This window comes from Gymnoscopelus microlampas (genome assembly GCF_963454915.1).
Source record: "Gymnoscopelus microlampas genome assembly, chromosome: 2".
Taxonomy (NCBI): domain Eukaryota; kingdom Metazoa; phylum Chordata; class Actinopteri; order Myctophiformes; family Myctophidae; genus Gymnoscopelus; species Gymnoscopelus microlampas.
In genome coordinates this window covers 32,381,063-32,404,999 of record NC_139939.1, presented here as the reverse complement: position 1 = coordinate 32,404,999, position 23,937 = coordinate 32,381,063, and the positions used below count along the sequence as shown (strand labels likewise).

General features: G+C 40.0%; 3 protein-coding genes across 5 annotated transcripts in view; 1 reads left to right on the top strand and 2 right to left on the bottom strand.

Annotated features, from left to right (window-relative positions):
• Window positions 1-953: 953 nt before the first annotated feature.
• On the bottom strand, window positions 954-1,774 carry LOC311054918 (noggin-2-like; the record flags this gene model as incomplete). Its single annotated transcript, XM_084070935.1, has 2 exons — window positions 954-973; window positions 1,075-1,774. 2 exons carry the CDS (start codon window positions 1,772-1,774, stop codon window positions 954-956), a joined length of 720 nt encoding a protein of 239 aa, XP_083927061.1.
• A 2,608-nt stretch (window positions 1,775-4,382) lies between these two features.
• LOC311036346 (target of Myb1 membrane trafficking protein) lies at window positions 4,383-18,337 on the bottom strand. 2 transcript variants are annotated; one of them, XM_084044981.1, is made up of 15 exons: window positions 18,162-18,337; window positions 16,580-16,664; window positions 15,834-15,912; window positions 15,587-15,736; window positions 13,189-13,323; window positions 12,315-12,464; window positions 9,982-10,098; window positions 9,625-9,758; window positions 9,436-9,478; window positions 9,074-9,209; window positions 7,363-7,435; window positions 6,750-6,825; window positions 6,105-6,158; window positions 5,958-6,000; window positions 4,383-5,733 (listed from the first exon to the last, which is right to left on the bottom strand). In XM_084044981.1, the coding sequence occupies exons 1-15, from the start codon at window positions 18,232-18,234 to the stop codon at window positions 5,588-5,590; spliced, it is 1,494 nt and encodes a 497-aa protein (XP_083901107.1). In that variant the 5' UTR covers window positions 18,235-18,337; the 3' UTR covers window positions 4,383-5,587. The 2 variants fall into 2 exon arrangements, with proteins under 2 accessions (XP_083901107.1, XP_083901108.1); XM_084044982.1 differs by having other exon boundaries at window positions 9,074-9,206.
• A 4,258-nt stretch (window positions 18,338-22,595) lies between these two features.
• grk4 (G protein-coupled receptor kinase 4) overlaps window positions 22,596-23,937 on the top strand; it is a 66,622-nt gene continuing 65,280 nt past the window's right edge. For both annotated transcript variants that reach the window (XM_084072960.1, XM_084072961.1), the window contains exon 1: window positions 22,596-22,921. In XM_084072960.1, the coding sequence (XP_083929086.1) occupies window positions 22,870-22,921 (52 nt within the window). In that variant the 5' untranslated portion in view covers window positions 22,596-22,869. The remainder of the gene's footprint in view (window positions 22,922-23,937) is intronic.

Sequence of the window (23,937 nt, the reverse complement as noted above, 5' to 3'; positions counted from 1 at the left end):
CATTGCAGTTTTAAGAAATGTGGGGAAAAGATAGATGAAGAAATACATAGAAGAAAAAAGAAAACTGGCCAGATATCAATATGGGTAGTGTAATAATGTGCATGGTTAAGATGGCAGTGGGATGAGATGAGGCATTTAAAATATCAGCAGGTATAAGAAGATATGTAAGGTGAAAAATACCAATAAAATGAGGCAGTTAAAAAGCAGCAGATAAAAGCCTGGGCTCAGTGCTTGTTCAACAGTCTGATGGTAGCCAGGTGAATTTATGACTGAACTCAGAAACAGGGCAGGGGCATCAACGTCTCTCAGATCTTTATTTGTGGGTGGTGTTGGAGGTGGTCATGCATTACACAGTACACCAGATGGCATCATAGGATCTAGTGGCACTGACTAACCAAGAATCACGATTGACTGATTTGCTCCATATCTGTGAATGTGAATGGAATGTGGGCTCAGAACCTCAGAAACATGCATATTGTTGACCAAAGGGGAGACGTTCTTATTCTTATGCCCAGAACTGACCCTAATTTCATTTACTATTTTCTGTGTTCCAGCATGTTAAAAATCAACATAGGGTGGGGGTATAAAAGATGAGCATTGAGATCCATGATATTTTTTATGTTATCCATTCCATGCTTACCACTTGTACAACAAAGACATTTTACTTGTAGCAAATTCTATAGGATATTCTAACTGAGCATTATACAGTTATATTTGAGAAGATAATGAACAAAAAACAATGAATATTTTTTATGTTATCCATTCCATGATTACCACTTGTACAACAAAGAAATGTAACTTGTATCAAATTCTATGGGCTATTCTAATTGAGCATTATATATTTATATTTGAGAAGATAGTGAACAAAAACCAATGAAGACAAACTTTAAACATCAGCAGCAACATCAATTGAACGGCATCAGCAAGACAGGCATGCATATGGAAACTATTTTTCACGCCAGTTCCAAAGACCCTGAGCCACAAACAGTGCAAACAGTTATTTACATGAACATTTACATGCTGTAACTACAGGATATTGCACTTGTCTCCACATACACTTTGTAATCACTTCACCTGCTCCCATCTCAGTGCTGGCATCAGAGCCAACAGCAGTCCTCCTCAATCCACCACCTCCGTCTTCGCTTCCCCAGCAGTGCCATGCCAAAATCTTTAGCTGTGTTGTCTGAGCCCTCACACAAGCCATCCCATTGGGAAAGGAACAGCTTCGTGACCCATCTGGTTTCTCACAGTCAGTATGACGCAGCCATCGTGGCCAAAACACTGGACCCAAATCGACCCACTGGTAGCGGAGTCTGCATGTGCTCCTGAGCACCAAAAAGTCTCTGACCAAACGGGCAGTATCTGAGGGTAGAGAACTAAGGTCCAAATCTTCTGCTTCTTTTTCTAGTTTCCTTTGGTAGACTGTTGCACTCTCAGTCAGGTCTGGAGAAGCACTGATGTTTAACCCATCCTTGAAAGTGATATAGTTTGGCAGGTGTGAAGCTTGTGTGTTGGCGTGGGGCACAGGGTGAGCACCATCATGTCTTACCTCTGAAGACAAAACCCCAGAAACATCAGGTGGTTGGTCTATGGACATCCAAAACGTGTCAAAAGAGGATCCCAGAACACGCAGGAGACGGGAACGGCGCAGGTGTTTGGGTTTGGGTGTGTAATGGTAGTCTTCAGAGCTTATAGACAGGGAATATGGTTGAATAGGCTGCAAGGAGGTGGTTAAACTGGCTCTCAATTGCAGGAACGCCACATTCCAAGCCATGTCTTGTTGGGTCCCAACAATAGTCTCATTCAGCATTAGCTCCTCCTGAGGTAGGTTATTTGAAGCAAAGACTATGATTCCATTTAGGAGGACAGACATACATATCCAGTACAGAAAGCTCTTCAACCAAACCTGTCTGAACATTATCTTTGGTGTTCTTCGGATGTTAGGATAAAATAATAAAAGACACTGTATGTTTCTGCTTATAAGCTGTGAGGTGGTCTGCGTCTTAGGGAGTAAGTATACATGTGCCAGACAGTCGGTGCAGATATCCTTGAGCACTGCCACAATAACACACCAAAGTTAGTGCCTTATCAGACAAACGATAGACATATTATCTCCTATAGCTAAATCAAAGCACTGCAGAACAGAGGACTGCCATTATTTCAAAGTCAAAACATTACCACACCAATACCCAAGGACGACGTGTGGCAGGATGTGAGAACATTTTCCTGTCATTTGATTGAACACTGGTCAAAACCTGTTGTATTACTTACTGTCTTGTTACTCTGTAATAAATGTAACTTCCTCGCAAACATGAGTTGATTACCTGTGATCTACCAAAGACATCAGTGCCACCATGAGGCCGATTAGAATTTCGGGCTGAGGTTCTTCCTTGTCCTACTGGGAGTGAGAGTGCAAAGTTTCACGCTGATTGATTTAACTGTGTCGTAGATTATAGCTGTTCACGGACGGACAGACAGACAGAAACATATTCTCAAGCCTTCAGCCATCCGGCCTGGCGGAGACAATAAGAGACAGAGTACATAATGTGATGTCTATTTGGCTGAGCTGTGTCAGTGTGTCAATATCTTCAGTACTCAACATTCTCATTCTGTGCATACAGACCCAGGATGAGTTAGAAAACAATCCCAAAACACATTCACATCAGTCTGAATAACTGTGAGTCCAGACTAAACATTCGTATGTCAGTGCAACGGTAGATTTATTCAAGGCTACAAGAAATGATCTCCTTCCACCTCCCCCTTCAAAGCCATGCTTTACCCATGTCAAACAGATTTTCAACGAGCACTTGTAAACATTTGTACAAATACCAGCTTTGTTTAATAATAAGTTTTATAAATATATTTCACATAAAGAAGTTAAAGCGGCACTATGTAAAAAAAAAGAATTATGAATAAAATGCAATTTTGTACAATCTGCATGGTAGAGATAGAGATAGAGAACTTATATCTTATATCACTGGGGTGGTTGTATTTGGTCTCCCTGCTCTTCTATTGAGACATTTAGATTGTGTAAAAGTTCATGTCTCACCTAGATACAGGATCTGACACAAATTTGGACCTGGTCAAGATTCAATTTATCCTCTGAGCAAGCAGGCAGGCTCTATTAGCTCGATGGTAAAAAATTCAGGACTTGCGCAGAAAACCAGGTTTAAATCCGGGGTAGAAGACGAAAGTTACATAGTGCAGCTTTAATATTACAAAACAGCTGAAATAGCTTGGAAATTAGGTATTTGTGTAATGAGTTGGTTTGTGTCAGAATTAGGGGGTCAAGCACGTAGTGCTTAGGTACCCTTTTGTTTCTGTTGGTTTTATTCTTCTTCCGACGCTTTCCGCAGTTCTGGCCTAACCGTGCAGTCGCTTTTTACACAACTCTGCAATATGGTAGAGGGCTATGCCAAACGTCGAAGACACGAAACCATTGGCCAAAGGGTGGCACTATAGCAATCAATTGAAAAATGTAAACTTTGTACATAGCTCATGAACTGTTTGACCGACAGCCATGAAACGTCAATACACATATGAGTCTCCTCATGAGGAGCAAATATGTCAATTTCACCTATGACCTCTGACCCTTAGATCTTCTGCCATTTTGAATTATATGAAACTTTCTTTCTACACAATCTATGGGCCATTATCTAAAATCTCAGTTGAAGAGAAGTTTGTACGTGAAAAAATTAAGCCTCCATGAGCCAATGAATATTGCAGAGGGCATGGCTTCATTATATAAAAAAAACAGCTGTGGATATGCTACCTTCTCTCAGCTTCAATTCTGGGAATTCAGTAGCTCAGACGGTTGAGTGTCTACCTATCAGTCAGAAGGTCCCTGGTTCACACCCTGACTTCTAAATTTAAATTGCCGCACAGAAACCATGACTTTAATTTTTAATGCATGTGCACTTTTTAAAGACAACATGAAACAGCGTTTTGACAGTCTTTATTTTCAATTTTGTGACATATGTTCTAGTGAAACAGGGGCATGGCGCATGACAGAAGGCAAAAGTTGAATGCTTTGAATGGGTAGAGAGGACGCTGGGAAACAAGGTCACAGATTTGAAACCAGACCACGGCTAAACCGAAAGGCAAGGAATAGTGATGAAAAGCTATAGCCTAATTAGAATACTAGGATCTGTCCATGTTGTGTAGATGAAGTACGACATTTGGCAAACGTTTGTCTTGATGAATTTTTGACTCTTTGTCTGCCACCGTCAGATTCTGCTAAGGCGCAGCCTACCACTGACGAGTTTGATGAGATTTGTGTTTTTAGTGGAATTCCACCAGATGGTGCTGTTCGCTAACCTATGAATGATTCCTTGCCTGTTAGAAAAGGAAAGACCCGGAAATTACGTTTAAAAAAAACAAACTGCTTATTTACTTCCTGTTTATTTGTTGTGGAAAAATGGCTTTATCTCCGTTCCTGTTGCTTTATGGCAAAAACAAGCCACATTCAACTGGCCACAACTATGCAACAGATTACCGTGACCAGACACATTTTTCCCCCTGATTCTACGAGACCTCCGTGCGAGGACGGCGATCGTGGAAAATATTCCATGATTTTTCAACGGTTAGTAAAAACACTTGAAAATCGCTGGTGTTATTTCATGGCAGTCAAATGGTTAGTTTGAAAGTTTTAATTTTATTCCTCATAACTCTGCTCAGCTGTTTCCAAAGCCCATTGGTTATTGGCATGGTCTTCTTTTTCTCAAGTTCAGTCTATTATATTTCTATGTATTATTATTGTGCTTATTGTGTTTTGCATATCTTCGCCTTGCTAACCTAATGGCCTGTGTCATTTTTTTAAGTTGTTCAGGAAAAAAAAAAAAACGATCCAAAACAAAACTATATGATATTTCTTAATCATTTCACCCAAAATGTTTATAACAAATTATGACTATTTAATTATAAATAACACTGTCAGTTATGTAACATGAGAGATTTAAATAGGTTTAAATAGGATTAAATCGGACTTAGCCCAAACAAAATATTTAAAAATGACCTAAATCAGTAAAAAAAAAAAGTCCTATTTCGGCCTAAGTCACACTAGGGAGTTAAGCCATTATAGTAAAAGGGGAGTGAACAGCATGATATCCTTTTCAATTAGGAGATGGGTGATTTTACCAGAGGTGGCCAGTGTCATGAGGAGCTGACTTAGGCAAAAATAGAATTTTCCTAAAAAAAAAAGGCCATTAGTTTAGCAAGGTGACGATATTGCATTTCTTGGCCCCCGTATTGCTGCTAGCAGCTACATTTATTATTAACATTATTATTATTATTGCAGTCAGGTTTTACCGAATTCAGTATGTACATGCTTTAAAGAGCGATACATCTGTGTATCTGTAATTATATTAAACAAAATATAAAAGTAGCATGGTACAGTGCACAGAAAAAGAACACAACTTTAGAATGTCATCGAGTACATGAGCAGAAACAAGAATTCAAATGGGACATTTGTACAAATCTGACTTAACACAAAACGTGTATGTGTTGTGACTTGTGCGGATGACTCGTGTGGATGACGTGTCATCTGTACTCTGACCTGAAAGTTCAATGCTTTTGTGTGGCTCCAGTTTCAGAGAGAAAACAACTGGTCATGTGACTTTTCTTGTTGCCGAGTTGATTGTGCTGGTGGTCTAGATGTGAGTGGGGGCATGGTGGGGGGTGTACGGCTGCTATGGTCTGCAATGTTCGCCCTGTCATCTAGAAACTTGTCAAAGTCTGAATGAAAGAGATGGATAAGGGGAAAAATAAAGATTGAGAGAGAGTGAGCATCTGCTAAATGCCTAAACAGTAAATTGTAAATTGAAAGAGAGAGAGAGAGTGAGAGAGTGAGAGAGTGAGAGAGTGAGAGAGTGAGAGAGAGAGAGAGAGAAAATAGAATAGAATATTGTAGCTTGCACTAAAGTGACAGTGATAGAAAGACGTGGACAAGTACTACTTACCTTCACTGGACACACCTTCACTTACGGCAGACTGGTCATCTTGCTATTTCAAATACAGCAAACCATGTAGATTACACTCACCATACATCCAAAAGCTTATATTCTAAATATTCACTATTATACATGGGTGGAAATGTAATGTCTCACCATATCTGAAGATAACCATCTGTCAATTTCGTCCAACGTAGAGGCTGGTGGCATCTAAGAGAACAAGAGACGACAGTAAGGAAGAAGAGCAAAGACTTGTTAGACTTTGTGTCACTAAAACAAACATTTAGTTCTAGCCCAGTGGTTCTCAACCTGTGGGATTGTGATGGTGGTCTAGATGTGAGTGGGGGCAGGGTGGGGGGTGTACGGCTACTATGGTCTGCAATGTTCGCCATGCCATCTAGAAACTGAATGAAAGAGATATAAGGGGAAAAATAAAGATTGACCACGAGGGGACCCCAATAGGGGGGGGGGGGATCCCCAGATTACAAAATGAAAATACCATTACTGCATCAAAAGTAATCAACAAATTATACTATAGAAACTGGTCAAATGTTGGCCAAATTGTCAAATAATGAAATAACATAAGAAAGAGGCAAACATTTTGGAAATAGCTGATCTATAAGCTCACAACGCTTCGCAACACGCGTCAAACTAAATGTAATACTTCAACTTACTAAATGTAATACTTCAACTTACTAAATGTAATACTTCAAATATGATTATTTTGGGGGGTCGCGGCCTGAAAAAGTTGAGAACCACTGCTCTTGTGCTCTAGCCTGGTTGTGTCTTTGTAGGACCCACCGCTCCAGTGACCTGTAACCTGGTGTCTAGGGCCCCAGCTAGGCCCTCCACCGCTCCAGGGTCCTCATACCGTACACTGGAACAAGATAAAACATACAGCGTGAGTAGTGTTGGAAAAAGACACAAACATTTTTTTTCACTTAAGTTAAAGTATCAATACTGCAATGTAGAAATACTCTGTTACAAGAAAAAAGTCTGGTTATCAAAATGTACTTGAGTAAAAGTACAAAAGTATTGGCATCAAAATATACTTAAAGTACCAAAAGTAAAAGTACTAATTATGCAGAATGTCCTGTTTCACAAGGTATCATTAGGTATAAAATGTATTAAAATCATTTGAAAATAGCAGATCTACAAGCTTGTAGATCGGCTATTTTCAAATAGCCAAAGCCTGTAACTAAAGTTTTCAAATAATTATAGTGGAGTAAAAGTACAATATTTGCCTCTGAGATGTAGTGGAGTAGAAGTAAAAGTATTGAAAATTGGAAATACTCAAGTAAAGTAAAACTACCTCAAAATTGTACTTAAGTACAGTACTTGAGTAAATGTAATTAGTTACTTTCCACCACTGACTGCGTGAGCAGCATGAACTGACGGTTGCCATTATTCACACCTTTTTCTCTGCTCAGCCAGGGAGCTGCTCCTCGTCTGTGCGAACATGTCAAACTCCTCTTCCTCGGCCACACCTGTTGGATGACGGTCATATCTTAAAATGTGATGATGATACATAGCTTTTTTAATGCTTTGTTCTGTAGGACTGCAACAATCGATTATTTTCTTTGCTAATATTCTATCGATTACTTTTTTGATTAATCATATAATCTTGAAGCGCATTTTTTAAATAATCTTATCATTCATTTTTTTCCAACACAAAATTATTTCTAATTGAGTTTTTACAATCAACTAAAACGACTTAATACATATTTTATACAGTAGTGATTAGTGAAAATAGCCGATCTACAAGCTCAGAACCTGTCACATTGCGATGCGTTCTGAGCTTACAGATCTACAGTAGATTTAAAATACCCCCCAAAATCGATTGTTATTAAAATTGTTATTTTTAGAGAATTCATTGATACATATATATTTTTTATAATCAATTAAATAAATTACTTCGATTAGCTGTTGCTCCCTTATTGTGCATACCACGAAGTGCAGAAAGAGCAACAACTAGAAAGAGCACAGGTCTCCGCCAGGTCAGGTAGGTTATTGTGGTCCAGCAATGTTCGAAATTCACCTATCAGGCGAATATGAAAAATCTGACGGATCTGTCCTGATCACTTGACTATAGAGATAATGTGTACCGATTTGCGTAATGTTTGGAATACATTTGTTGGAGTAATGTAAAAACAAAAATTGGTCTCCTAGTGGCACTATAATAGGGAAATGTTAAAAGGGTGGCAATTGTTCCTCAACGTCATTAACACAAGTTGACTCCCACCAGAAGTCGAAAGTTGCGTTTTTATTTTATAACAAAAACACAAAAAAACATTATTTTTGTTCCATGTGTGCCTGTGTAACCAACTGTGTTATGTTATACTGGTTGTTTTTTAATGGAACCAGGCATCGGGTTCTCAGTCTCAGCCATTAATTAACGAGCCCTTTGCAGCTGTGCCTCTGCCTTTGATGTGCCAAGGTCCGCTGCTGCATGTGCTCTGTGATTGACAGGCTGAACTGCACTGTGCCAGAAGTCAGAACAGAAGCCGCAAACTTTTTGTGTTGGATAAATGCATCCAATATTATGTAGGCCTATCATTATCCAATGTTGCTGGTTGCCATGGAATCTATGATATTAACATAAAAATAAAAGCCATACATTAAGGGAGAAAGGATCGCTTTTCGCTATTCTATTAAATCCAGGTACGTCATTTTCAGTTTATAAAAGGAAACCGTAGTTGATTAATAGACGTCCACTGTAGGAAATCATTCAAACAGCAGTGGAACACATTCCCAGAATGACTGTTTAACTTTACAGGCGGCTGCTGTCTGTCTGTAATGACATTGATGTTTCTGACTGTCTGTCGCTGGCTGCTGCCCATTGTTGGACAGAAGTCTGTTGTTCCCGACCCCCCCGCTCCCGCAAAAATCTGCCTCCTAGTGGCACTATAACAGGCCCATGTGAAAAATGTGGGCCAGAGGTTCTGCTCTGGCATCCAGGGAGTGTGTGCACAGTTTCGCTGCGATCAAACCAAGAGTGCCGGATATTAGCTGTTTACAGACGGACGGACGGACAGACAGGGTGCAAAACATAACCTCGGCCATGCCTTCGGCCTGGCGGAGACAATTACTCTGCATGGTAACACAGAAGTAAAACAGTTACTCACTGTGTTTGGCTTCCTGCCGCTGATTGGCGGGTAGGCTAACTGTGGGCTGGCTGGTTGTACTGATGACTGCTGGTTGGCTGAGAGTCTGAAGGCTGGGAGTGAGGTCAATGAGCTTAGGGCTACTGACAGGGTCCTGCTGGAGATAGATGGATAGACATAAAATTATAGAAGCACACACACACACCCACACACACACACCCACGCACACACGCACGCATGCATGCACGTACACACACAGAGCGTGTGTGCTTGTGCGTCAGTACGTTATTCACTTGAATTTAGTTTCCCTTTGTGACCCATGAAAGCAACATGATATAAATGTAAACTCAAACAAAAGATAAGTGAAATATGACTTTTCTCACCTGTTCTGCGGCTGTGCTCTGTGCCTTAGTAAGCCTCTCAAATCTAAAAAACAATGTTGTGCAGAAATCTCAAGTGTAAAATTAAACAAGATTAAGATAACACATACCTCATGCAACTGCATGGATTATATTTAAATTACCACCTGGGAATTTATGCAAAAACATGTTGCAAGAAAGAAAAGATCAAACCTCTCATAGCGGATGAAGGTATTATTGAGGTCGTCATTGACCATCAGCAGCTCTCCGATCAGTCTCTCATCCAACAACCTAGGGATTAGCTCCACCACTCTGCTCTGCATGCTCTTACACACCGAATACAACTGCTGCTTTGACAGAAGGACCAAAGGTAGATGAGGGGGTCTCTCTAATGCCTAATTTATACTTTATATTTAAGTATACATTTATATAGTTTTTTACTTGAAACTAATAATAATATAATATATGCGAAATTCTGTATAAAAATCTTTAACTTTACAATCAAGGTTGTGTTCCAAGATCACATGATTTTAAGGACATAGCATGCACGCACGTACTGTACACACGCACCTGTAGAAGCTCTTTGTCCTCCTGTTGGCTGCCTCCAGGTGTGAGCTGGTTCAACATGTCAGTCATCACTGTCAGGTTACACTTCACCAGTTCCAGATCACCTCTCAGTTTCTGCTCCTGGCAACAGAAACATAAAAAAAAAACAGCCAACATAAAATACACATTCAAGAAGAATGACAAGAATCAGCAGCAATAGTACAGTGCGCCGTCATACTGTAAGTATGTGTGCATTGTTTGTGTGTTTGGAAACGGAGGGCTGTTTAAAATGCTTTTTAAGATTGATGGATTTTGCTTAGTAGTGCATCCAATAAAAGTGTGATGCTTGCCAAATTGTTAGAGAAATTAGACAGGATTTCTGCACACCATCAAAAAGAAAAACAAAACTGGACAATGTCAGCGTTCACTGTGACAGCAGCCATGATGAATTCCTCAAATAAAAGAAATATTGTTCTTTAGTTATTATTAAGACTGATGTGAATGTGTTTTTTGGATTGGTTCTCTAACGGACTCATCTGGGATCTGTATAAACAAAATGTGGTATCTCGTACTTAATGTGTCCAGCTTGTGACGGCAGTAATCTATGACGTCAGTTATCAATGATATATCTATGACAAATGACTCTAACTTTGGCCAAGGTCAGCTTTAGCCTAATCAGAGCCCCTTGACTTCCATAATAGAATTCTGGTTAAATATTTCAAAAAGTATGAAACATCTGTAAAATAAAAAACAGACCACACACACGCGCACACACTGCACACACACACACACACACACACACACACACACACACACACACACACACACACACACACACACACACACACACACACACACACACACACACACACACACACACACACACACACAGTCAAATGCAGGCAAATGTTCTCACTGTTTGTGTATTGGCATGGTTTTGATTAGAAATAACAGAGCAGACAGCAGTTCTCTGGTGTAATGCAGTAACTTTATAAATCCATATAGGAGATAATTATGTCTAGTCTTATAAGGCACTACATTTTAAGAGTTATTGAGCCATTGCTCAAGGATGTCTGCACTGACTGTGTGGCACAGGTTTAGTTGTACTCCCTAAGACCACCACAGACCACATTACAGCTTAAAAGCAGAAAAATACAGTGACTTTTATTTTTTTTATCCAACATCCAAAGAACATCAAAGATTATATTCAGGCAGGTTTGTTGAAGACATTTCTATACTGGATATCTATGCATGTCCTTCTAAATTGAATCAAAATCCTAACTCAGGGGAACTTGTGAATCATGTAGCGCAAGGGTAAAGTTCCTTCCCACCACCCAGGGGATCAAGGGTTTTCAATCCTCCGTGTCTCCATCTTGGCTCGGCGTTCCAACAAACACAATTGGCCGTGTTCGCTGGAGGTAAGCTGGGCGGGGGCGGCGATCTCTCTGTTGCTGCACTAGTGACTCCAACAGGTTGGTCAGGTTGCCTGTTCAGAAGGCGCTTGATCAGCATGTAGAAGAACTAGATCAGAAAGCGTGATCATCTCATTACTATCTGTGAAACTCCTCACTATCAGGTGAAAAGAAGCGGCCGGCAGCCTCCCACATGACCAAATATAGAGGTTAGCAGTGACATACTCTCTCAAGCCAGACAACTATCCTACAATCTTCGAATGCTACATAAGATCTGTAAATAAAACTGGCAACTGGCAACGAAAGCTATCACCTCTCTGTCATTTCAGTTAACGAAAATATATTTTAAAATATCTTAGAATTTCCATTTCTGCTAAGCAGCAACCTAGATACGCTTCACCTAATTTGATTTACAGTAGGATTTATTTACGTGACTGTAAAGATGAAACGGAAATGGGGGAGGCCGGACATTTTCCGCACTTCTGTTGGACAAAGTGTTAGGCGGAAGCATTTGAAAATTGTGTGAGTCTCTAGAAACTAGCAGTGACAGGGACTACACTACTAAAAGACACGGGTTGGAAGAATGAGACATTCCTACAGTTGAGAGCTAGTTCAACAACCTCTTTTCAGCCTATTTGACCGTATTCCCTAATGCTGAAGACTACCATTATAGAACCAAAAGTAAACATCTGCACCGTTCCCGTCTCCTGCCTGTACTGGGATCCTCTTTTGACACAATTTGGATGTCCACAAACCAACCATCTGATGTTTCTGCTGTCATGACTTCAGAGGAAAGTGATGGCTGCACACCTGCCAAACTATACCCCTGTCAAGGTTGTTTTAAAGTTAGTGCTTCTCCGGACCTGACTGAGGGTGCAAAAACAGTCTACCAAATAATCCTTGTATGAAATAACTGTCTGAGAGTTTTTTCTCTGCAGTAAGTACCTGCTCAGCAGTGATGGAGACGGGCCCCTCACTGGGCTCGACCGGGGACAAAGTCCTCTGAGTAGAAGCAGTAGGAGGGGCTTGTTGCTGGGGCTGGTGCAGAGGGACAGTTGTAGGGGCTGTTTCAGCAGAGCCGTTTTCTGGAATGCTCTGCAAGATGAAGACACTTATAGGTTACTGTGAAATGTGTACATGCATGGATGTAAGATGAGAACGTCTACTAAATGTTAAACTGTGTATGTATATCGCAGTCGGACAGAAACCTTGTATCTCCATATTTCATCTTTTTATGTTTCTGTCTAAAATGAATGCCCTACTTTGTCGTATGACAGTGTGGTGCAAAAGTAGCAAAAATCTACAGGCTCACAACACGTTGCGATGAGACACGTTGTGAGCTTGTAGAAGTATAATACAGGGTTAAGTGATGGTATAATTAGTCATAATAAAAAAAATCAATTTAAAAATGTTCATGTTGATATAAGACTTTATTATATTTTATATATATATATATATATATATATATATATATATATATATATATATATATATATATATATATATATATATAATTATATTATTTTGGGGGGGATTTATATGCCTTTAATATGGATAGGACAGTAGGCTGACAGGAAATGGGGAGAGAGAGATGGGGAGTGACACGCAGCAAAGGCCGTCGGGATCTGTACACAAACCCGCGACACACTGTCAGGCTACATTGTAGCCTAGGTGCCCGGACCACTACACCAGCAGTCTGGGCCATATATACATATATATTTGAACTTGCTTCTCGATTATAAGTTGGTTATTGATTCTAAATGTCGGTTTTGCTATATGTTGGGTTAATTGCCCAGCCCTAGGCAGCAGACAGACTCACTCTGTTTGGAGTATGGATGGGGGAGAGAGCATCAAGGTCTGTCATGGGGAACTCCAGGCCTCGCCGCCTCAGGTCCTCGTATACAGACACAACCCCTGACAGAGAGGAAGAACTACGGAATGCATCTGCCCATGACTGAGTGTGACAGAGACATACAGAAAGAAAGAGATAGATCATAGAGAGAATATCATGCAGTGGTGGAGGAAGTACTGACATGTTTAACTTAAGTAAAAGTATCAATACCACAATGTAGAAGTACTCTTACAAATAAAAGTACAAAAGTATAGGCATCAAAATATACTTAAAGAACCAAAAGTAAAAGTACTCCCATTTCACAAGTTCTATAAAAAATCTTTTGAAAATAGCAGATCTACAAGCTCAGGATGCGACGTATTGTGAGCCTGTAGATTGGCTAGCCAAAGTACAATATTATATAAGATTGAAGTGGTTAATGTACGTTTTGTAATAATAATCAAAATCTAAAAACTAGTAACTTAAGTTTTCAAATAATTGTAGTGGAGTAAAAGTACAACATTTGCCTCTGAGATGTAGTGGAATAGAAGTAAAAGTATTGAAAATTGGAAATACTCAAGTAAAGTAAAAAATACCTGAAAAGTTTACTCAAGTACAGTATTTGAATGGCATACGAGTGTCCTAAATCAGTACTTAATAACACTAGACATTTAGGGCCAATTGCATGACATACAACCTCATACGCCATGTTATATTTACATTGCAATTATTTTATAACTTAGAAAATCGACTTATATTATCCAAATAGGCAATGAAGGTGAACAAGAAACACAGCTGAGGATGTGATTGGAATCAGTGTAGATGTCCTCCTCTGGAGATGCTTCAGTCTCAGTGAAGAGATGGATGGAAGAGGGACAGACAGTGTGTGTGTGTGTGTGTGTGTGTGTGTGTGTGTGTGTGTGTGTGTGTGTGTGTGTGTGTGTGTGTGTGTGCGTGCGTGCGTGCGTGCGTGCGTGCGTGCGTGCGTGCGTGCGTGCGTGCGTGCGTGCGTGCGTGTGTTTGCCGTGTATGCGCGGCTTGTTTTCATAGACCTGGTTTATGAAAACACCTGGCTTAAAGGACAGCCAATGATTGAAAACATGTCGCGAATATGTCGAACTCATGGATGACTAGTAGGTCAGTCTCTTCTTAGACCAGCTTGCAAGCTGGTAAAAATAGCGAAAATAGCAGATCTCGATTGGTTATGTTTGCAACTTGTCATACGACAAAGTAAAGGGCATAGCAGTGGCAGCCATTTTATTGTGCTACAGATAGAAAACCCTTACATTTTTCCCATAGAGATTTCCGAAAATATTTCTATCAATTATTTTAAGCCTGAAGCCATCCATCCTGAAGCCATCCAGGCTCCTGGTGCGTGCGTGCGTGCGTGCGTGCGTGCGTGCGTGTGTTTGCCGTGTATGCGCGGCTTGTTTTCATAGACCTGGTTTATGAAAACACCTGGCTTAAAGGACAGCCAATGATTGAAAACATGTCGCGAATATGTCGAACTCATGGATGACTAGTAGGTCAGTCTCTTCTTAGACCAGCTTGCAAGCTGGTAAAAATAGCGAAAATAGCAGATCTCGATTGGTTATGTTTGCAACTTGTCATACGACAAAGTAAAGGGCATAGCAGTGGCAGCCATTTTATTGTGCTACAGATAGAAAACCCTTACATTTTTCCCATAGAGATTTCCGAAAATATTTCTATAAATTATTTTAAGCCTGAAGCCATCCAGGCTCCTGGTAAATCACAACCATAAAACATTTGATTCTATTTATTTTAAATATTTGAATATTTCTCTCGATTATTTTATAAAATGATCGATTATATTTTAATTAATAATTGATTAGTTCTGTTACAACCCTACATAATAACTACAGTATAGGGAAAGTTGTAAAGTTGTGAACACACATGAGACACAGCAAGTGTAAGAGCTTTTGAGCCATACTGTATGTACAGGTAGCAGTGCTTCTCAAGTTTTTTCTGTGGATCCCCCCAGGGGTTCTTGAGAGGGGGTCCCCAGCAAAATGAGGAACAGTCATACTTAAGCTCTATTTCATTTTTATTTATTTATTATTATTTTTTTCGGCTATTCATTATTTTACTCCAGAATATATTTTTATTTTTATTTTTTATCCCGCGATTTTGTAACCCTTATTTTTCACCCGGTGCTAATTTTCTAAGTGATCCTGAGCGCTACACTACAGAATAATAAATATTGACAAATGTTGACAAAATCTCTTATGGGGGTCCCTGGCACAATATATTTTCAAATGGCGAGGTCCGTGGCCAAATACATATCAATTTGGGGGTCCTTGACATGAAAATGTTTGAGAACCACTGCTATATAGAGTTGTAAAGAGCTATGGTAATGTTCACCCACCTGTATTAGGCTGAGAACCCTCTCATGGAGAGCTGCAGGGGGGTTGTACTTAGGCAGGATCGATCGGACCAGAACCCCTTCAACAAACTCCTGGGATGCCACCAGAACATGGAACCGGTGGCCACAGTTCTTCACACAAGTCTCTAGAACCTATCAATCGAATGAATAAGAAAGATGCAAACGGAATTCAATGGAACCTTCATTATGTACAGCCTGAAACCCAATAATCTGACGAACCATTACTCACTGTAAGAGAAAGCATGATCTCTCTGAAGTTCTTGTTATCCACAATTCTCTTCTTTATAGCTTTGACTGCATCTCTGGGTCTGAAAAAAAAGAAGAAAGAACGACAACTGTATATTACTCAAGTCAAGTCACCAATAATTCCACAGGAAACACTGAGTGTACTGATTACTCTTGGACACAATCATGTAAAAAATGTCTGCACTTTGATCTGGGATCACCGTAGAATTAACGTCTCCTTTCTAGCAAAATAATTATATTTTTGGCCCATATCATGCTTACATGAAAGATATCCAAATCCACACTATGTCATGCATTGCATACGGTAGCCTTAATCAGGGAGCTACAAAGCCAATTCCATGGCGGACAAGGTAGTAACTTGACATTAGAATAATCCATTATCAGGTAATTTAGTCACAACAATAGTTCAATGGGAAAAAAACTCAACAGAAAATAACCACACATTTTTTTAAATTATAATTTATGTTTCATAGTTAACAAATGAAAAGACACCAGATGGCGACAGTTTGCAGCTACTGTAGCTGATGAAGACTGGCTGATGCTCAAAACTGGCAATTATATTTGCCAGAAGACTGCTTTGGAAAATGAAGATATCATCAAATATCACACAGGACACGCAGGACAATCTCAGATGATACTGTACAATGTAGTCTGTAACGGTAGTGAAACTGACAAATCATAACTCATAATCATAACATACAAATCTGATGTCAATTGTGCCATGCCTACCCCTCATCTGTCTCATTGATGATGTCACAGATCTCCATGTTAAGACCCCAGTCTTCAGACTGCAGAAGAGCATTGGTTGCTCTCTCTGTAAACACAGATGTTATGAAATTCAACAAGCAGAGAGAGAGGGTAAAAACAGTGTCGGGTCACAGTGCTGTGCCGCCTATTCATCCTGCATAAGGACATAGCCTACTATTTAACGCTTCTTAAATATAAACGCCTAACATCATATGGTGGCTATCTGAGATGGGTTATGACAGCACTGCAGTAACAGTGAAGTGTGAACAAGTTGAGACTTGAGGCTTATACACCACAAGACATAGGCTACTATGAAAGGCCAAACAAGCATTTTCCTTCATACAACTCAGTGGGCAAAGCCAGCTTTCTGGTATCACGTGTGCTGCTCATAATTCTCCAAATCTCCTTCATTCCTTTCCTCTCTGTACTATTCCCTCCCCCCCTACACACTCTCACCTCTGCCTCTCAATCCCTTTTACCCCCTCCCTTCTTTTTGCTTCACAACTGTTTCATGTGACTGTCAGCTGCTTCTGTTCACATTGGGCTGATGGGCTTAGAGGTAGCTGAAGCATTTATGGCATTAATGTGTGATAGAAAGTGTGCAGAGGAAGGGATATATTTGAGATGCAAGGATGGTGTCTAGCAGCATAATTTGACTGCTCAAGAGGCCATTTTAGCCAGAATAAGCATCATCATCTGGTTACAATAGACCAGGCTTCTGTCGTCACCATCGCATTAAATGCCTTATCGATACTACTGTAAACTAAAGCAACTTGTCATATGAATAGCCCAACTACTGAAAATGCTGCACATTGGTTGGGGGATAAAACCCACTGTCATTTACAGTTTCTAGTAAAGATAGGCTACATCTGTATGGGAGTAGGCTACAGTTTAAAGTGAAGGCACATCTATATGGATCGGATGTAGGCTACACTTTACAGTGAAGGCACATCTCATCTGTATGGGTGAGACCCACACCCATTGGGTGCAGGTTACACTTAGCAGTAAATATACTTCTGTATGGGTGTAGGCTACAGTTTACAGTAAAGGTAGCCTACATCTGTATGGGTGTAGGCTACAGTTTACACTAAGTAAAGTTACATCTGTATGGGTATAGATTAGAATACAGCCTGCTTACATCTGTATTGATTATAGTATAATAGACTACAGCTTTTACATCCGTATGGGTGTAGGATACAGTTTACAAGTGAAGGCACAAAGCAGTTTGAGGAAGTTGTACAGTATCCCTTATAACACTAGATTCGTCAACAGAGGTGTCACTTAGAACCGAACACCGAATCAAATTAAAGATCGCCTGAATTTAGACCCACCTCTCTCCTTTTATTGGTTACAAACACGTACTTTCAGATATGTCAAAATTGTTGATCATGGCATCATGCATGTTTTTAAACAAATCCACCAAAAATCGCGTCGTCTATTGCAACAGCTTACATTAGAATAATTACGGTAATTAAAAACATATATCATAATAATTGTATTTTATAGGCGTAACATTACATAAAAAACCGAGCAGCGCACAACCGCTGGGTTATTTCAAACTCACCAATTCTCTGACCGACAGGCGTTGAAAAGGGGCTCCCTATAAAGAACTCAATTTTATCCCCGAGTGAAAACATCTTCGGAGATGACAGATCACAGATGACAGATGAAAAACACACACACAGTCACTGTTGAAACTTCTTTTCAACAAGTGTCCACAACGCGATATTTCCTCTACAGAATAGATACAGGCGCACTGCGTTTTCATGGTCACGTGAAAGATCCAAGCCCAGGAAATAGCGGATGATGACCGATAAAGGCCGCAGAGTGCAGACCACAGGCTCACCCCTGCCCTGTTTGTTATTAGTAGTTGCTGTTTGAAAACAGATAAACAAATGTGTTACATTTGTATAAAAATGCATCTATAAACGTTACTAAACGCAATACAAACTAAACAAAAATGAAGATGTTTTTTAAATAAAATTGCACAATTCCCATGTATAAGACTAATTTGTGCATACAATCTTATTATAATCTTTAAAGGCCTTAAGGTGTAGACTAGAGCCCAAAACACTTTGATTTAAATTATTGTATTTGCCCAGACCCAGAACCTTGGGAAACTTGATCTTATATTTACATTTATTTTATACATGAGGGGCCAAATACATAATATTTAGTAATTACATTTAAGGCCCACTACTTCTTCAATTGTTACAAATTGCTGCAAAACCTGCAGATATCCAGTCATTTCGGGGATATAAGAAATTGATGGGTATATAGGTCTGATAATGATGTACCGTGCATGTTCAAATCATATACTTTACATATCCAACCGTTTTCCAAAGCATACATTTATTCTTTATTTTATTTTTTTACATTTTGGAAAAAACAGCAGTGGTGCCCAGAAATGCCTGGTGCTCACTGGACCTGTATCCCAATACATATCATCCCTTTACCATTTATCATTGACTGTTGATCAGAATAAAGAGCACTGGCCTATGGCACATTGCAGAACATACATTCAGATAGTGGACTTGGACTATTAGGCCTACAGCATAGACCTATCACACACACGGTAATAACATCACAGATTTGTGAATTTTGTATACTAATTTTGACTAAACCACCCAATTCTATTTGTAATAATAGGCAATGTGTACTACATTTCAGAATTAATAGGATATTTGCCTTTACTCAAGGTTATATGCCCCCCCCATGCCTTGCTTGTAGTTTCATAATATTATCACTAGGTGGAAGCACAATACTCACTAATCGTCCCCCAACAATGTCAAGGAACTTGGACAATGTTTTTGACAAAAAAAAGAATACCCTGCCCACAATGATATACTATTTATTAAATTGCTGCTGAATAGTGCATAACCTATATCGTCAACATCATTTGTCATGAAAATATTTTCTCTACAAATGCTATTATTAAGTTATAGACTTAATATTATATTAAGTCTAGGAAACTTTGCAGATGCAGCCATATAGCGAGGAAAGTTTGATTGATTGAATACTTTATTAACAGTTTGCAAAAAGTACAGGTACAGTTATACAATAATGCTAAAAGGATAACACGAAAAACCCTGAGGGCTTGTTTCCATTGTGTCTGTGTCTTGTGTGTGTGGCAAATTATACAACATGAGTAGTAACAAATATTGATGTTTTACCCATACTAATTGGTTTCAGTAATACAATAGTTAATTGATACCATTTTATTATTAAAATAGTTGAAATACATAAGACCTGCTATGCTTTTTCAGTCTGGTTGGTTTTCCCTCAAACACAGATCTAAGATGAGTATTTACCGAACAAATTAGTTTAATGGCTCTTGCCACTCTGTCTGTGACCATTATGTCAGTAAAATATTTGGTCAAAGAACATCTTTTGTCTAAAGGTAAACATGTGAGGACAAACACATGATAAACACACATGCACACACCTAATTAAAACTAATACATTTTTAGTTGCGTAATTACATAACGCATGATTTTATGACACTAGACTTTGTTCAAAAGAATTGGCATACACTTTTATTTTATTTTATTGTTTATTAATATGAAAATCAATTGCCATTTTTTAAATAATCGATTAAATCAATTAGTTCGATAATCGATTAACTGTTGCACCCCATATAGGCAAAGTTATTGTGAACATACAGCACAACAACCATGCAATATCTTTCGAAGAAAAAAACCCACCAGAACGTGTCAGAGCTTTTGAGCCATATACTGTATACAGGTAGCAGTGGTTCTCAATGTGGGGTCTGGGGACACCAGGGTTGATTGAGGAGGGTTCCAGGGAGTCCCCAGCAAAATGAGGAACCTTTTAAACACTTAAGCCCTATTTTATTTTTCGGCTATTCAAACATGTATTCAAATTTAATAATCTTGACAAATGTTGACAAAATCGCTTGTGGTGGCCCCTCACTGGCACAAAAAAAAATTCATATCAATTTGATATGTGATCACTCACCTGTATTGTGCTGAGCTCCCTCTCATGGAGAGCTGCAGGAGGGTTGTGATTTGGGCAGGATGGATTAATGATAAACACTTTATTTATATAGCACTTTTCAAAAACAGGTTTACAAAGTGCTTCACATACAATACATAAACAGGAAATATGGGATTGGACCAGAACCCTTTCAACAAACTACTGGGATGGCACCAGAACTTGGAACCGGTGGCCACATATCTTCAATCCAATCAATCAACCAATCAATCAATCAATCAATCAATGAGAAAGATGCAAATACAATGGAAACTTCATTATGTCATTATATTGAAACCCAATAATCCAATAAACTGATAGAAAATGACTGTGTGATCTCTCTGAAGTTCTTGTAATCCACAATTCTATTCTTTATAGCTTTGACTGCATCTCTGGGAATGAAAAAAAGAAAGGAAAAGGAAAGGAAAAGAAAAAAACAACTATATGCTTTATTCACCAATTATTTAGTAAACTAAGACTAACCATTAAAAAGGTGTACCATTACTCTTTGATACAACATGTTTGCACTTTGATCTGGGATTACTGTAGAATGAAAGAGTTTATGGCTCTTGTCTTGCAAAACAATTGTCGTTGGCCCATATCATGCTTACATGAAAGATATCCAATTCAATTACATATTAAACGCACCAAAGTATGTCATGCATATGGTAGCCTAATCGGGGAGCTACAAAGCAAATACCATATAGCAGACAATTAGTACTAACTTTACATAGTCCATAATCAGGTAATTTTGTCACAACCAGAGAAAACTAAATCAGGCTAATAGTCCAACAGAAAACACTTCAAGACTGACAAATGTAATAAACTCAAAACGTGTGCTCCTCTGAGTGCAGATCTCCGTCAGCCTGGTTGCCTAACCGGTGCACCAGGACGACTGTGTCAGTGGCGGGGTACAACCATTAGGACACTAGAAAAACTAGAATTAGTTTGTATGACAAATTATGCAACTGGTTGCATTTGTGGCGCCCCCTATTGAAAGAAATGAAAGTGGTTTTGGAGGTGCGCTTTATAGAGATCCCTCAACATATGATTCCAATAGATGTTGATATATAGCGTTTTTTCAAAGAAATAGGCCCACCCACAAATTTGTGAAAGCAATTACTGCCAAACGGTGTAGTGTATCAAGACTCTGTTTGACAGGCATTGTGTTCTCATATGACTCACTAGAGAATTTGTGCCTAATTCGGTGGAGATAATCACATTTCAGCAACATATATTGACATTATTTTGCAGTAATTGTAGCTCCCGCTACGGATAGAAAATAAATCACATTTGGCTCTGCGTTGCCCCTCAATGTGCAAATACATTTTGGGGCAGTAACGGAAATAACTTTACGTCATCAGGCGGCCCGGAACCCACGACCAGAACCTCCTGCGCTGTGCACCTCCAAAATGATTCCCCTAGTTTATAATGTGTTTAGTTTGGTATAATTGTTTTGTTTCTGTTGGTGTAATAATCGTTTGGTATGTCCATCTTTTATTCTAACTCATAGCACAACTAGCGAGACTAAACTAATTGATTCACATTATGTGGGGAACAAAAACAATGCAACGCCAACCGCACCACCGGAACACATTTCTTTTTTTCCTTTTTTATAAACTGGATCAAAGGGGCCAGTTTGGAACGAATACCAGGCTTTCCTCCGCGTGGAAAAGCCGGTGACGCAAGGTTAGCTGTTCAGTGTTCACAGACAGACAGACAGACTTGACTCACTCACTCACTCACTCACTCACCCAGCCACCCACCCACCGACCCACTCATCATTGGAGCGAAAACATGATTCCTGGCCGTTCCGGCCTGGCGGAGATAATGACATAGCTGCGCATACCTAAACGCAGAATGCGTATGCGTGTTTGCGCGCGCAGTGGTTGTAGGTGGGTTGATCCCTCCTCCACTCTGCTCGTTCGTTCGTTGTGCGGACGAGGGGCGAGGAGGAGGCGTTAGGAGGAGGGGCGAGAAGGAGGGGTTAGGAGGAGGGCGCGAGCGAAGCCGAAGCAGGAAGGAAGCAAGGCTAAGGAAAGGGAGGCAGGCTGTGAATGCTAACAAGCTCTCGTAGTCATATAGCTCCATAGGTTGCCTTTTCTAAAACACCCAGCAATGGAGTTGAACGACGACCACTATTGAAATATACTATGCGCCAGTGCAGAATTCACCTAGCGCGTTGGATATATTTACCACCGTTGGCAAGTTGTATAAAATCCTCTTTTTCCGCCGCCGAGTGAAATGTATCGCGACTGCTGGGGTTCCACATTCTGACAATGGAGATAGAAAATATCGTGGCCAACACGGTTCTCCTCAAGGCAAGAGAAGGTAAGACCAGTCCAGCTCCATGACAGTAACACACACAGAGGAGAGGAGAGGAGAGGGCAGACCTACATGAGACTAGCTTTTGGTTGGCATCCTTGGATTATGCTTGAGATCTCTCTCTCTCTCTCTCTCTCTCTCTCTCTCTCTCTCTGCCATTCTCTCCTGTCTGTCTGTCTGTCTGTCTGTCTCTTTCTCTCTCTCTCTGCCACTCTCTCCTTTCTCTCTCTCTGCCACTCGCTCATTTCTCTCTCTCTGCCACTCTCTTTTCTGTCTGTCTGTCTGTCTGTCTGTCTCTCTCATCCCTCACTTGCCTTCCCTACGCAGTGGTTTTCCATAGGTGAACACAGCTTAGCGTTGAAAACAGCTGTTTGTATACTAATCGTATAGAACTAGTAAAGGCTAACACGTACGGCCTAACTGATGAGTGTGTGCAACATCGCGTAATGATGACAGTTTGCATTAGCATATGTCAAGCAGTTATTTTCCCCCCATGAAAACAGTCGAGCCATTCAGGATCTTTGCACCGATAACACACAGCTCTACTGACATTTGCCGTTTACAGATAATATCAAGTTGAACATCTAGCCTAGCTACGCAGGGGCTGAAGTGCCATGGTATCCTCCTTACACAGGTTTCTCTCTATCTGTCAGTGTGGTTAGAATTTATACATCCTAATACGGAGTGTAGCCATGTTGCTAAGGGGAGAAAAAGGAACGTGTCACATTATTTGACGCAGATTCATGAATTCCTCTGCACTGCCATCAGGCCAGAGAAAGAGACCTGTAACAATGTAGAGTATGTGTCGCTTTGGGAATGGGTTTCATTCTTGTGGGAGTGGGGGGCGACTGAGAGGCCTTTACGATCCCTGCAAACATGGTGCTGTACGCGCATTAGCTCTGGACGCGTATGATCGCACACACTATCCACCCCAATCCCGCTTCCTCTACCTGGGGAAAGAGAAGCCACTCCAGCTCCGGGCTCTCATCTCATCTGGAGGGAAATGTCGTTTTGACAATATG